We start from the raw sequence: 14,667 nt of genomic DNA, 5'->3' as shown, positions 1-14,667 counted from the left end.
GAAACCTGGTATGCCATTTAATGAAAATAATTGATTTCTCGTAGAATCAGACGTTGACCCCCCCCCCCCCCCCCAATGTTAACCCAAACACTGTAAAATGGAAACTTATTTGTAGGTCTCATGTGAGACCGTCTCACATATCTTAATCTCGGGTCAACCCTACCTATATTCCCAATAAAAAGACTTTTAGCATAAAAAGTAATACTTTTTCATGGATGATCCAAATAAGATATCCGTCTCACAAATATGACCTGTGAGACCGTCTCACACAAGTTTTTATCTTTTCCCTGAGAGTCTTTTGTTTGCATAATTACGCGTATATTTATTATTTTGCAAATACGTTATTATGTGTTTATTTGCTATGTATGATAAGGAATATCTTGTTTACTGTGTGATTTTAATTAATATTATTTCTAAATTATAAAAATTACATTAATATCTTTTGCTTCTCAATACATTATATATTAAAAACTCATATAAAAAAATTATAAAAAGTCATAAAAAATAAAATAATTTAAGATATATTATTTAATGTGATTAATCGTATATCATCCATCAACTTTATCATAATTCATTGATTTTTTTATTCAATTGATTATTTTTTGAAAAAAATATTAATATCCAATAGTTCGTTGAATAAAAATAACTTACATGTGAAAAATTATAATTTACATTCTTGAATAAAAATAACAAACATAATTTTACAAAAAAAAAAAAAAAAAAAAAACTAACTAAAAATAAGATTATTTATCATGGACAATGGACAAAGTTGAAACTCGCGTCACTTGGCCATAATTTCCATCACAAAATTGATCGGTTAAGTGAACATGTTAATCTTTATCCATCATAATTCAACATCTTATAAAATTATCTTAATAATTCTGATATGATTTATTCACACATAATCTTATGACACTAAGTAAACACAGCTTATACATGCGAGTTAGTTAAAAGGTGAGATAAAATTTAAGTATTATTTGATTAGTGTATGTATATATAGATACTATAAAAAGTTTTTTTTATGCTACAGTTGAAATGATTTCTCAGTGTATATTACATTGAAATTCGATTTTTAAATCAATAAAATATCACGTCAAATTTCATTCAGTGGTAAGATGTTCAATTTCTCTTGTAAACAACTTCTCGGACGAGCATGTTCAGTTTACCTAACAAACGTGTTTTTGTAGATTATTGAGTTAATTCGGGGTTTATCTATTGCACATCAAAAAACAGTAATTACGAGTTCCGACCGTCGTAAAAACACATGAAAGATGAAGAAACACAAAAACAAGTCAATGGAAAACAATAAATGTGTTACATAATGTTGTAATTTCAAATTGTTACTTTTTTTATATATAAATTATGTGTTGTATATAGTGTTGATGATAACTAAATCTTGCTTACAGAGAATATTTTCCTGTATAAAATAAATTATTTATTTTATTTATTTATTATTTTTTTATTACAACTCACGCAGAGGAGGGGCATCGTACCCAAGAAAGGAGGTCAGCTAATCCGGTAGATGAGATCATTGAGCTACAAACCTGATCTCTAATTTATTTTTATTATAACTGTTATAATTTAAAAAATATTTGTGAGTCAATTATGATATTTTTGTTAACAAACAAAACAAGTAAAGGAGGCCTACGCCAGATAAGTCACATGACATCTGACAAACTTAAAAAAGTTAATGTTAGTGAGACTTTTACCGTCCGACGTGGCAAGATCGCATTGGTACGTTGTATTGTGCAATAAATAAATAGTGATTCCTACCAAGCGGATAGACAAACCACGCTTTCTAAGGTTTGTCCTGTGTGTCGCATTTTCAAAATCAAGAGGGATTTATCATTGATGCCCATTGCCAGTTTTTGAGTGGATGGTAAATGAGCTTTGCGCCATAATTAATTATAGAAAATGAGCTCAACTATTAAATTCTTGATATTGACACCAAATTAATGGAACTCGATTTTATACATTTTGAAGAGATTCAAATGCTTGCGAACCATCATCAGGGACCGTGGCTGGAAACAAACACAGGATGAGAGTTTTGCTAAATTGACATCTCTGGGATGCCCGGGAAGGTGAAATCTTGGCTGTTCTTGGAGCCAGCGGGTCGGGGAAATCAACATTGATTGACGCGTTAGCTAACCGCATATCCCGAGAGAGTCTCAAAGGGACCATATCTTTGAATGGTGAAGTTCTGGAGTCAGGCTTCTCAAAGTAATATTAGCTTACGTCATGCAAGATGACCCATTGTAAACAATATTGAGTACGGTAGAAGAAACCCTCGTGTTTTCAGTAGAATTCAGGTTGCCAGAAACCCTGTCTAGGTTTCACAAACGACCCCGAGTTCAAGTCCTGATTGATCAGCTAGGCCTACGCAATGCTGCCTAGACTATAATCGGAGATGAAGGCCGCAGGGGAGTTTATGGAGGTGAGAGACGTCGTGTTTCCATTGGTACTGACATACTTCATGACCCTATTTTGCTGTTTCTTGATGAGCCCACATCGGGGCTCGATTATACGAGTGATACATGGTAGTGAAAGTCTTGCAAAGAATAGCACAAAGTGGAAGCATTGTGGTAATGTCCATTCATCAACCGAGTTATAGAATCTTGAGCTTCTTAGACCATTTGATCGAACTGTGTTTAGCGGCTCATCAGGGAGTATTCCTAGATGCTTTGCAGAATTTGGGAACCAGACATTTCCAGAATCATTGGTCTTTCTCCTTTCCCTTGCCTTTGCGCTATGGACAATCCCTTCTAAATGTCCTTCTTTGTTACATTATTAGCATTTGAATGTTCTAAGTCTGAATTTAGGTATAGACACTATGCCAAAAATCACTTTTTACTTCGGATATTATCTGAAGTAATAGGGTATTTAAGTGCCGAAGTATATGGACGTGAAGTAATAGATGTACCTTTTACTTCGCATAATACCCGAAGTTGTAGTATTGAAAATACCGAAGTCTTTTGGCCGGTTTTGGGAGAAAAACCGGTCCAGAATTGGACCGGTGTCGAAGTAATAAATGTGTTTTACTTCATCGATTATAGTGAATAATGAAGTAGTATATCATATAACTTCCTCTTAATTATTATTTAGCGACGAAATTTATGTTCAAAACCGTCGCTATTTTGCGACGGACTTCATGTTAAAACCGTCGCTATTCTGCGACAGAAGTAATGTTAAATACCGTCGCTAATGTGCGACGGAATTTATATCAAAAACCGTCGCTACCTAGCGACGGGGTTCATATGAGTTCCGTCGCTAATATGTTAGGTAAATTAAAAAAAATTTAATAAATCTGTGTTATGAATTGGTACAATCGTGTAAAAGATAAAAATTTTGAATATCGTAAAGTGGTAAAATCGTGTAAGAAATAAAAATTTTAAATGTTGTGAAATTGTAAAATCGTGTAAGTGATAAAAATTTTAAGTGTTGTGAAGTTGTAAAATTGTGTAAGTGAGAAAAAATTTTAATTGTTGTGAAGTGAAGTGGAAGAAATTGGAGAGAATTTGTATGTATTTATAGAGAGTTGTGGAAGAAAATAGAGGGAAAAATAGGCGGGATTGAATTTTTTTGAACATCGTGACGGTTTTAGTAAAAACCGTCGCAACATTTTAAATCGGCGACGGTTAAAATGGAGGGAAATATATCCGGGGTGGAATTTTTTTGAAAATGACGACGATGTTCTTTTAACCGTCGCCAAATTTTTAATCGGCGACGGTTGACTTTAACCGGTCGCTACTTTTAGCGACGGTCACATAATAACCGTCGCTAAATATAGCGACAGTTTTTAAAAAACAGTCACTAGTTTTAAATATGCGACGGTTTTTATTTGACCGTCGCGAAAATGAGCGACGGGTTAATTTAAACCGTCGCCGATTTAAAATTTGGCGACGGTTTAAAAAATCCGTCGCATGTTTTAATCTTTTTACTCGTATTTTCATTATTTTTTACTTCATCAAAATTGATATGCCGAAGTAAAATATATAAAAAAAAATACAGTGAAGCCCGTGTTTTTTAACATCCGAAGTAAAATATATTATTTTACTTCGCTTGTGTTATTAATGAAGTTATTGGTAATATATTACTTCGTAATTTATTTTTGCCGAAGTAACGCCTGGCAAAGTAAAATGTCATTTTTCACATAGTGAGACCTTGATTTGCTCCTTCCACGATCTTGATTTCTTGTTTCCATTCAGCTTCTTGCAAACAAACTTTCTGTCAAGCCATCATTTTTATTTTTCAATATTTTTCTTTAATAAATTAGGAAAAAACCAGCTTTAACATCTTTTATATTAAAAGTTTCACTTCCGTACATCATAACATTGATGAAGTTTTCATCAGAATTCGACAAAGAGCATAGCAGAATAATGGTTTGGTCTTCGTCCTCGATTTTAACATCTATAATTTTTAGATCAAGTATAATTTTGTTAAAATCACGGAGATATTCTTCGATGGACTTTTCTCCATGCATTTGAAGAGTGTATAATACTTTCTTCAAATACATCAGCTCTCCCTTTTCAACCATAAATTTGCTGATGTATCTTCTTCGGCTGCTTCTCCTAGAGCCTCATCATCAAAGTACAACAATATGGCACTATTTTTTTTATCCATGATCTCATCCTTCTCAACTGCGGACCGAGATTCCGCCAACTTTTCTCTACCTTCCAAGGGTTTCGCTAAATCTTGATGAACTAACAGAGCTTCATTTTCACTCACTTAATATTTTTCTTATCACACTTTCACTAGAAAATACAAAATGTCTTCACTCTATACAAACTATTTCATACACATTAGACCTCTAAAGTCACCATTGAATATGGGATAAAGACATTACAAATTATAATCTTTTAAAATCTAAGTTTCTATTATTTTTTAATAAAGAAATCACCCAAAATTTTCATGATACAGCTTTTATTTTTTTTTATTTCTTATAATTATAAATTCATTTTATTGAACAAAAGATCACAATTCATTAATTAAATTCATTGTTTGGGTCGATGGGTTATATATACCTTACAATCGGGGGTTTTAGGTATTGAACAAATCCGGCCCATATAACTTTGATTCTGGACCCTTGATTTCAGCCAACGCATCCAAACCGTCAACTTACATTAAAAGGCCATGAAATTTCCACAGACGTGGTCGTGACTCGTTAAGTCGACCCTTTCAAAAATTAGGGTTGCATTTGCGGCATTTGGGAATCTCACCTTATAGGTAATCGCACTCTCTTTTGGGATATTTATTCGTATTCTCGCACTTGTGTGATATATGCACATTCTTTTAAACGTTCATGTGGTGGCAATTTTAGTGATTTGTTGTCGTGAATCTTTTTGAGACTGCAGATATGGACTATGATGTTGTAGTGTCATGGTTGCGTTCTGATAAATTGGTTTCGCGACTCTTTTCAGTGTAAATGATTTGATTAGGATTAGTCTTCTTGTTTTCCAATCGGTGTTTCCTGCTTTGGGGTTTTTGCCCCCAAATTATCCTTAAACATTTGCGCTTTTTGTTTCTTGCATAATAAATTTTTGGGTTTGTTCGACGGATATGCTAGACCAATTACTGCGGATATAGACATATAGTTAAACTTTTCCGTTTCCTCCCTAATTTTACCTATAAATTTGCGGGAAATGGCGGTGAGAAATTCATTGCCGAGATGGAGGTATTTTGTCTGAGTGTCAAGGTTCCTGTCCCATCCATTTTCATATTCGTATTTATGCATTGCCTTCTTTTGCTCTGTGATAATATTGTTGGCCTTCATTTCATTTTTCATACTTCTAAATTTACAAATATTGTATGGCTTCAGATTGCAATGCCTCGTCGTGATGATCGTGATCGTTATGGCAGCAATGCTCGCCTTTATGTTGGTCACTTGTCTTCAAGGACCCGTTCTCGAGATTTGGAGTATATTTTCAGCAAATATGGAAGGTAATTAACGGGTTTTTACCTCTCACTGGCTTTACACAATGATTTTGCTTCCTTTAATTTTGAAATTCTTATGAATTTCCTGCTTATGCTTTCAACTGGTGGCCGCATGAGTTGTTATTGTTCACTATTGTCCTATTAAAGGGAGATCTATAGATATATGTATACGAGTAATAATGAGTTTTTTACTTTGTACCCCGTATCTAGCGTAGTTTTTGCTTCTGCATCCGAGGTTAGCTACCTTTGGATATGGTTTGCTTCTTATCTCGAAGTAAGAAAGCAGTTGTTTCCCACAAGCATTGTTCATACTGGGGAATTTTATGATCATGTTTTTTGATACAACTATGGGCCCGTAGGTGTCTTTGAATTTAACTTGAATGATTCTGTTGAAGGTTTCTGAGCGTGTGTGCCTCATCTTGTGGTCATTGTTGGGTGGGTGAACTTTACCTGACCTGGTGGTCAATGGTGAGATGGTGCACATGGTGGAATTCACTCATTGTTAGAAGCTTTTGGCGAGTCTTTCCATGTCGTGTTTTGATGTTTTTATGGAATTTGCAACAATCAAATTGTTGTTTAGTTCAAATTGAGGACCAAGTGTCATGCACCCCAGTACTTAAGTAAGTTTTGATGGCCTTACTGTTTCTGGCAATCATTTCCGCAGAGTATGTGACGTGGACTTGAAGCGAGACTATGCCTTTGTTGTATGTACCACAACTCTCTTTCTTACTTTTAAATTAAATTTGTTAACCTATATGTTTTTTCATTTCATGCCTGGCTTGATTGGGTATTTTTCAACGGTGCAATATTGGTGTCCTACGTTGGTTTTGTGTCCATGCCATATTAAAAGGAATATAGTAATCCTCGGGATGCTGATGATGCAAAGTATCACTTAGATGGTAGAGATGTTGATGGACGACGGATCACTGTTGAATTTGCTAAGGGGGTAAGAAACTTTTGCTCACTTTTGGTTAAGCTCTGATGACTTATTAGACTTTTGCATTTAAAATTTATCAACAGATTCATGAAGCAGATCTTTAATTTTTCGCTGATGCATGTCGAATGTATGAAATTAATTCGATATTTTCATTTGATATTTCTGTTTTCGAAAATTTTAGATGTGAATTTCAATGTTGGTGGTGCAGGTGCCTCGGGGACCTGGAAGAGTTCGAGAATCTGCGGGCAGGGGTCCCACACCTGGGTCTGGACGCTGCTTCAACTGTGGTCTCGATGGCCATTGGGCCCAAGATTGCACAGCTGGAGATTGGAAAAATAAGTGTTATCGCTGTGGTGACAGAGGTCATATAGAAAGAAACTGCCAGAACAGTCCCAAAAAGCCGAGGTACTTCTGTTCCTTGGGCTCTAGTGACTTGTTTTATTTTTTGCATTTAATGTTGCTTGCATTAGTTATTTTCACCGTCTCTCTGCTAGTTGTACTTAAATTCGACGAGCCGATTGTCTTGCTAATTATTAGTTCCTCAGAAACCGAGCTTGCTATGTGGTTGTTGGTTTGTTCCTGATGTGAATTTTGCTCTAGGCGGGAGCATAGTTATTCACGTTCACCCAGGAGGTCACGTTCTCCACGCCGTGGCAGGAGTCGGAGTTTCAGTAAAAGTCGTAGTTACAGGTATAGGTGGTTTCATTAATTTCATTTTGGGAACATATGTCATGGAATATGAAGGAAAACTTCAGCTTAGATTGGATTTTTTTATTGTAACATACCCAGAAAAATTCTCTAGCGTATACTATCACTATCTCACTTGAAAAAAAAATTCCCAGCCGTTCAAGGTCCCCACATAAAAGAGGTCGTGATGTTGAGTATGACGAAAGGAGATTGACGAGTCCAATTGGCGTTAGCCCTGAACCAAAGAGGCGTGCTTCTCCATCCAAATCTAGGAAACACAGCTCAACCCCTGTTAGAGACAGCCCAAGAGAAAGAGGAAGTCGTCCTCCAAAGAAAGGAGAAGATGAAACTGGTCGAGATGGCTACAGTAACAGTCCCGGGGAAAGCCCTTCCCCCAGGAGAGGCAGAAGGGAAAGGGAGGAAGATGGTTATAGTGACAGTCCCAAGGAGACTAGTGGAAGCCCTCTAAGCCCGGCAACTACAAGGTACGAAGCTGTGAATGGTAATAATCGCAGCCCTAGCCAAATCGTGAGGGATGATGGGAGTCCCGTCAATGACGATGATGATGATAACGCACGCCGCACTCCTAGAAGTAGAAGGTCTCCTTAAACAAGTGGTGTAAAAGCTGTTGAAACTTTGTTTGGTTTGGTAGGTTCTTGAGACGTTGGTTTTGCCCTCATTTTTATGCTTCAGGTTAATTGGTACTATTAAATGACAATGTTAAACTGTTTTGATTCAATGGATGCCAACGGGAGAAGTGTATGGAACTTAATACCGTAATGCTTTCCAAAAAGAAACTACGACTATTTATTTTTGAGGAGACAGGATGATATGCTTGTGGGGTTGAGTTCAACCCACTCTGACTGTGTTTGCAAGATATATGCTTTCAAGCTTCTTGGTAACGAAATATTTTGAAATTATATATAGAAGATGAAAACGGTTAAAATAAGATTTCGCAGACATTGTCTTGTGACATCCTTGGGTAATATGCTATACTAAAGTTTACGTGGCATCTTATTATTCTTCTTAACTTGGTGTTCTTGTCAACTATGAACATAAAATAAAATACCATGGTATTTTCACATAAAGATAGTTTCTAACATAAAATACTAAAATAAGAAACTCTTATATCATATTTAGAAGAATCTGGAGACTGGAATCCATGCTTGAAGTATGTTTCAAGAAATAAAATTAAACAAACGACCACCGGATTTTTCTGTTTATTTCCTTGAAGTATGTTTCAAGAAATAAACTCCCGAAGACGGATAAAAATTTAATTTACTCATCTTTTCCCCAATGCATTACTAAAACGGGAGAGAGTATTTATCCAAAAACAATGAGAATTCTTATGAAGTTTTATTTCATTTGCTCTATGTAATTTAACATAGCTAAGCTTTTCAGAATAAGAAGTAGCGTCCTCAAAAGTTTGCTGGAGATATAGTTGAGATCAAGAAGGTTTAAGGTTTTGTTACTTCAATCTATGATGCAAGATTTAGGCCTTGTACCGAACAGTGAGCTAGATTTCGCTGATTGCCGTTATTATTACCTCACTTGGTATGAGCGTGAGTATGACTCCATTCGCTATGGAGAGCAACTTTTATCATCTCAAGGAGTTCACGATGGTTCCAACTTTGAAGACACTGAGGAGTGAGGATTACTCTTCAAGATCATTGTATGCTAGCTGACAGATCGACAGACCAAGATTTTAGAGGTATGGGAAATGCTGAAATTGGCAGTGGGAATTGGTTTGGAGAATATGAATCTTACTTTGGTGTCTGTTGGGGAGGAGGTGAAGCCTATTAAGATGGATGGTATCAAGAAAAACAGCTCGTATCAAGAACAGAAGGATGGCATTTCTAGCAGTAACAATGATGATATGGAGCAGGATTACAGTGAAAACCAACGGTTTGTGAGCTGAAGGCGATGTCAGAAGTGGTAGCGGATGGACGTGAACCCCTTTTGGCTTGGATGACTCACTGTTACGTTATCAAGAAAGGGGTTTGCTCGGATTTTTTGTAGGAAATGGGTTGATGACTTATTATTCTGAATAGATTAAGTAAAAAATTCGAAGTATTTGGGTGTGATGTTAATCGTCGACCATACAAATAACTATTTAGATAAAAAAAAAACTGAAAATGAATTAAACAATTGTTCTATGAGCTCTCACCCCTTTTGCGACTATTTCTGCTATCTCTATTACAAACAACTCGTGACTTATGTCTGTACTATCTACTATCGAACCAGCTAAAAATTTGATTAACTTTGAGATGCCACAGTAGTTTTTTGTAAGAAGCTAAATCATTTTGCAGTCGTCCTTCGATCAAACTCTTTGAAAAAAAAAACATAACAAGCACTTTTTTTGTGCATATTGTATATTAACTTTCTAAAACCAACATGATTGACAAAAAAAAAAGAAGTAAAGATGGCTCGACTTCCTGGGGTGTCAAAGAAAACATTGATAGATAAATGTCGATTACTAGTTATTGAGCATTTATCCTTGTCTCATACAATTCTATCCACCAAGTTGTTCGAAGGGGCTAAATTCAGTGTCACTCTTTATTGTGAAAATTGATGATTATTTACAAGTTGGCGGGACCAATCAAGTGAATTTGCAGCTAATAATTTAACTTTTTTAGGGTTGTGGGAATTATTAAATGGTGGAAAAATTCACAACGCAAGGTTTAGGTCTGCAGTAAAGTCCAGGATTTTAATATACATTTTTATATAAAAAAAATAAAAAAAATATCATATTAACTTTTTACAAGGGGAAAATAATAAAGAAGAGATCAAGATAACTTGATTTTTTTTTAAAAAAAAATTTATAATGCCGTACAGATCAATGATTTAATCTAAAATTGAAGAAAGCTCAGCCAAAACTTTAAATTATCCAAGCTACTCTAAGTTTCACTGTTCTTGCCATGCAACTTCAATTTGATTATATTTCACTGCATATTACTGAGTTGGATTTGGAGGAAGGCGAGTTAGAAGGTTCAAACCAAAAAAAATGATGGTGTCCTATGGGTGAAAAATAAAAAATGCCGAGTGAGAAGGTTCAAACCCAAAAAAAAAATATGATTTTTTATTTTTCATTTGAAAGAATATGGGGCCCTATTTTTAGTGAAATCAGACGAGCAAAATTTGCCTAGAATGGTGGTTTGTTACTCAGTAGGTTAAAAGATGAAATCTTGACCAAGTAAGTTGAGGGAAAAACATACTGAAAACATACAAGAGAGGAGGGGAAGAGACATTGGTGGAGAAAGAGAAGCCAGAAACTATTCAATGATGGTAAATAATAGAAATTGGTTGTTTGAAGTTGAACTGAAAAATGGTCCTCAACCCTTTTCCTATCTTCGTTCAACCCCCCATAATCATAATCTTTGATCTCAATTCTGACATCAATCTTTAGAGATTTTATTTCGCTAGAAAAAATCAAGAACCGATTTTTCTTTTTTATTATCCGTTTGCCCATTTGATTTCTCTGACCCAGGAACAAATTCTGTCGCCATCAAATCTGATATGGGTTTGTACAGCTAAGGCTGTTGTCGAAATTTAAAGCAATAAAATGGAAGGTCCACACGTATTCAAACAAGGTTCAAGGTATTAAAAGACAGAAGAAGCCCTCCATATTCTCTGAACTAACCCGGATTAATGTTTCTCTCAGTTTTTTGGAGACACTTTTTCAGGGTGTGATTTTGCCCATACCCTTTTAGCCCTCTTATTGTTATCTATTATTATTATTTTATCTTTCTTTGTCTGTCTGGTGCACATTAATGGTGTCTAGGCCTTGTAGTGCTGGTGGGTATATAGTTTTGAGAATCGGGGTTGTGGGTTTGGAACATAAGCAAAAACTGGAGTTGAGGTTGGGGTTGATGAATATATTGTTTGATGATTCTTTTGGATAATTTATTTTGTAGGCTTAATTTGATTCACACACACATGTATAGATGGCGTTGACTACTGTAAGAAATTTGGAGTCGTCCTTAAATTATGCATGTTGTTTATTAGATCATTTGGACATGTAGCTCATATATTGTAAAATCACTACTCCAAGTCAAGTGGTTGAATGAAAATGGTGAAGCCTTGTTGGAAACCGTTGGTTGAGGGTGATGGAAGTTGGAGAAGAGGCGACAGGAATCGCCGAGGGGGCGATTTAAATGGCAAGAATGATGGATTGTTGTGGTATAAGGATTTAGGACATCATGTAAATGGAGAATTTTCAATGGCAGTGATTCAAGCCAATGGTTTGATGGAGGATCAAAGCCAGCTTGAATCTGGGCCATTGAGTTCACTTGATTCTGGACCTTGTGGTACTTTTATTGGAGTTTATGATGGTCATGGAGGACCAGAGACATCTCGATACGTCAACCAAAGCTTGTTCAAAAATCTCAAGAGTAAGTTTCTTCCCTTCAATTGATAGTTTTATCAGTTTTCAATTTCCCAAGTTTTTTGGAATTAATTATATATAGCATTTCTATGCAATTATTATATGATGATGCCTGCTACATTACTGTTATAAGACTCCGTGGCGAAGTCAGTATATTGGTTGAAATCAGAATCAAAAAATTTAGGGGTAAATCAACTACAAAATATACTGGTCTTGGAGAATTTAGAAAGCATGGCGACCGCACCTAGCGGCCCCTCTGCCCCCATGTCCCATGAGTAAAGTTGGCTATAAAACGTTGTTGATATTTGTGGAATATGGTTTACCTTCGAGTCACTTCATATCCATGAACGTAGAAAATTTTAGTGCAGCTTCTTTTAATTTTAGAAGTTTCTGGGTTTTCCTTGAACCAAAAATATTTTTTCATCATCTTGCAATGAAGTTTTTCTTAAAGATTCGAACATGGTAAACATTTGTCGCAATCATGTTTGTGACCTTTTCATGAATCAGAGTTTGCTTCAGAGCATCAAGAAATATCTTCAAATGTTATTAAAAAAGCTTTCTTGAAAACCGAGGACGAGTTTCTTGGTCTGGTGAGGGAGCAATGGCTCAATAAACCGCAAATGGCTTCGGTGGGAACATGTTGTTTGGTAGGGATAATATGCAATGGGCTCCTACACATTGCCAATGCTGGAGACTCGCGTGCTGTATTAGGCAGGGCAGATAAGGCCGTTAGAGGGGTGACCGCTGTTCAATTATCAACCGAGCACAATGCTAATCTAGAATATATCAGGGACGAGTTGCGGTCGTTGCATCCCGATGATCCACAAATAGTGGTTCTGAAGCACAAAGTTTGGCGTGTGAAGGGTATCATACAGGTAATATCTTGGATATTGTTCCTTTCTCTTCAGATGAAGTTTGTTTTTGATTCAGTGGCGTAGGGAGGGAGTGGCTGGTGGGGCTATAATTGATCCCCTTTCTTTTAAATTTTCTTGACGTAGTATATTCCTTTCATAAACATAAGAGGAAAATGTAATTGCATCCACCGCATTTGAAAAAATTTATAGTTTCTTAGCAAGTCCTTAGAATCCCTAACCTCACCCGTAGTTTCATTGTCTATCAATAGCACTTATGTCACTTTGCAGCGCACGAGGTGGAGTCCCATAGAATGAGACTTTTCACATAGAGTTCCCCTTGTAACTACTTTTCAACTGTTATTCAATTTGCAGTGATGTAATATTCAAATCTGTAGAGAAATCTACTCTCCATATTTGATGACAACTAATTTTTCCACAAATTGACAAGAGCTTTTACGGGTATTTTGTTGTCATACCAGATATCAAGATCCATTGGGGACGCTTATCTCAAGAAGCCAGAGTTCAACAAAGAACACCTATTGGCAAAGTTTAGGCTATCCGAGCCCTTCAGCAAACCGATTCTTAATCCAGAGCCATCAATATTTACGCACAAACTCAATCCCAAGGATCAGTTTGTCATACTTGCTTCCGATGGTTTGTGGGAGCAACTTAGCAACCAAGAAGCAGTTGACATTGTCCACAGCCACCCCCATCAGGTTCGAATGTTCTTCTGTTATGCGAAAGGCTAGTTGATTCCTGTTAATTTATTAAAACCATCATTGTGCCACGAGCTTATGGAAAAATAAAACGGGTTTTTAATATTTCCTATGCTCTCTGCAACTGCCAAATTAAATTTAGCTCCTTTATTTACTCATTGTAAACTTAGTTTGTGACTATTAAAAGTTTGCTTTCAGGGCGTTGCGAAAAAACTTGTTAAAGCAGCTCTTCGAGTAGCGGCAAAGAAAAGAGAAATGCGATATTCAGACCTAAAGAAAATCGAACGGGGTGTGAGGAGGCATTTCCATGATGATATCACAGTCGTGGTGGTCTTTATTGATCCATCTGCTGTGAATAGAGGAACCTCTTGTGTTAGTTCCACTGTTTCAATAAGAGGAGGGGGCTCCATTACCTCCTCAATTTGTTCAGAATAGCTCAGTCATATACTTCTTGTGAATCTCTTTTTGAAGTGCCATATATACTAACTGGATGTTGGTCACTGATGTGTTCCATGATTCCGAGTATATTTCAGTACGCTTTTAGTCATGGATCAGATGACGTTTCATTCGGTTATTGTAAGCTTGAATGCCTTGTTCCCTCTCATTTGTTTGTAGATTTTTGTGAGTACTGATTTATTAGCTGGAATAAGTCATTAGGATGATCAACAATTTGAGTTTACTAGTTTGGATGCAATTTGTTCTGTTTTCCTATGAAGGGTATCCAACTTTTTGTTTTAGAACGCAGCATGAACGCTGAACTTTGGTACAGATTGATTTCTTTCTTGACAAACGATTTGTGATATAAAATGTGTTTCGTATTTTAAGAAACAAATGCAACATGTTGTCGACATTATTCATGAGAATCTTAAACGAGACAGTTCGATTAACGATTTTATGAACAAAGATCGATTTGGTAGTGATGATGCGTCGGCACGAGCGTCTTGGTGTCTCCGAATGGTTTGACAGCAGAAGAGATTCGTAAAGGTTACAACAAGGCAGTTTATCTTTTGTTCGAATGATTAAACTATTAAGTATGCATGATATATGGAAGATTGATAATTATACAGTATATATGACGAATAATTTAATAATTTAAAATTCTAATTTTTTGAAAATTTTGGCTCAAATATTATTTTTTGTGCCAAACTGTTTTATATA

At 35.9% G+C, this 14,667-nt stretch overlaps 2 protein-coding genes across 4 annotated transcripts; both read left to right on the top strand.

Annotated features, from left to right (window-relative positions):
- The first annotated feature begins 5,132 nt into the window (after positions 1 to 5,132).
- Positions 5,133 to 8,320, top strand: LOC140817803 (uncharacterized). The gene is made up of 7 exons (XM_073177593.1): positions 5,133 to 5,223; positions 5,816 to 5,937; positions 6,596 to 6,635; positions 6,782 to 6,877; positions 7,077 to 7,273; positions 7,469 to 7,558; positions 7,711 to 8,320. The coding sequence occupies exons 2-7, from the start codon at positions 5,822 to 5,824 to the stop codon at positions 8,162 to 8,164; spliced, it is 993 nt and encodes a 330-aa protein (XP_073033694.1). The 5' UTR covers positions 5,133 to 5,223; positions 5,816 to 5,821; the 3' UTR covers positions 8,165 to 8,320.
- A 2,362-nt stretch (positions 8,321 to 10,682) lies between these two features.
- On the top strand, positions 10,683 to 14,278 carry LOC140817782 (probable protein phosphatase 2C 38). Of its 3 annotated transcripts, XM_073177587.1 has the most exons (6): positions 10,683 to 10,840; positions 11,043 to 11,152; positions 11,578 to 11,946; positions 12,447 to 12,814; positions 13,273 to 13,509; positions 13,708 to 14,278. In XM_073177587.1, the coding sequence occupies exons 3-6, from the start codon at positions 11,619 to 11,621 to the stop codon at positions 13,942 to 13,944; spliced, it is 1,170 nt and encodes a 389-aa protein (XP_073033688.1). In that variant the 5' UTR covers positions 10,683 to 10,840; positions 11,043 to 11,152; positions 11,578 to 11,618; the 3' UTR covers positions 13,945 to 14,278. The 3 variants fall into 3 exon arrangements, with proteins under 3 accessions (XP_073033688.1, XP_073033671.1, XP_073033679.1); XM_073177570.1 differs by having other exon boundaries at positions 11,043 to 11,946; positions 13,708 to 14,277; XM_073177578.1 differs by having other exon boundaries at positions 10,685 to 11,946; positions 13,708 to 14,277.
- Positions 14,279 to 14,667: the final 389 nt, after the last annotated feature.

Source organism: Primulina eburnea, chromosome 2, assembly GCF_022965805.1.
Source record: "Primulina eburnea isolate SZY01 chromosome 2, ASM2296580v1, whole genome shotgun sequence".
NCBI lineage: Eukaryota > Viridiplantae > Streptophyta > Magnoliopsida > Lamiales > Gesneriaceae > Primulina > Primulina eburnea.
The sequence above is the reverse complement of the archived record's forward strand: the minus strand, read 5'-3'. Positions and strand labels throughout refer to the sequence as shown.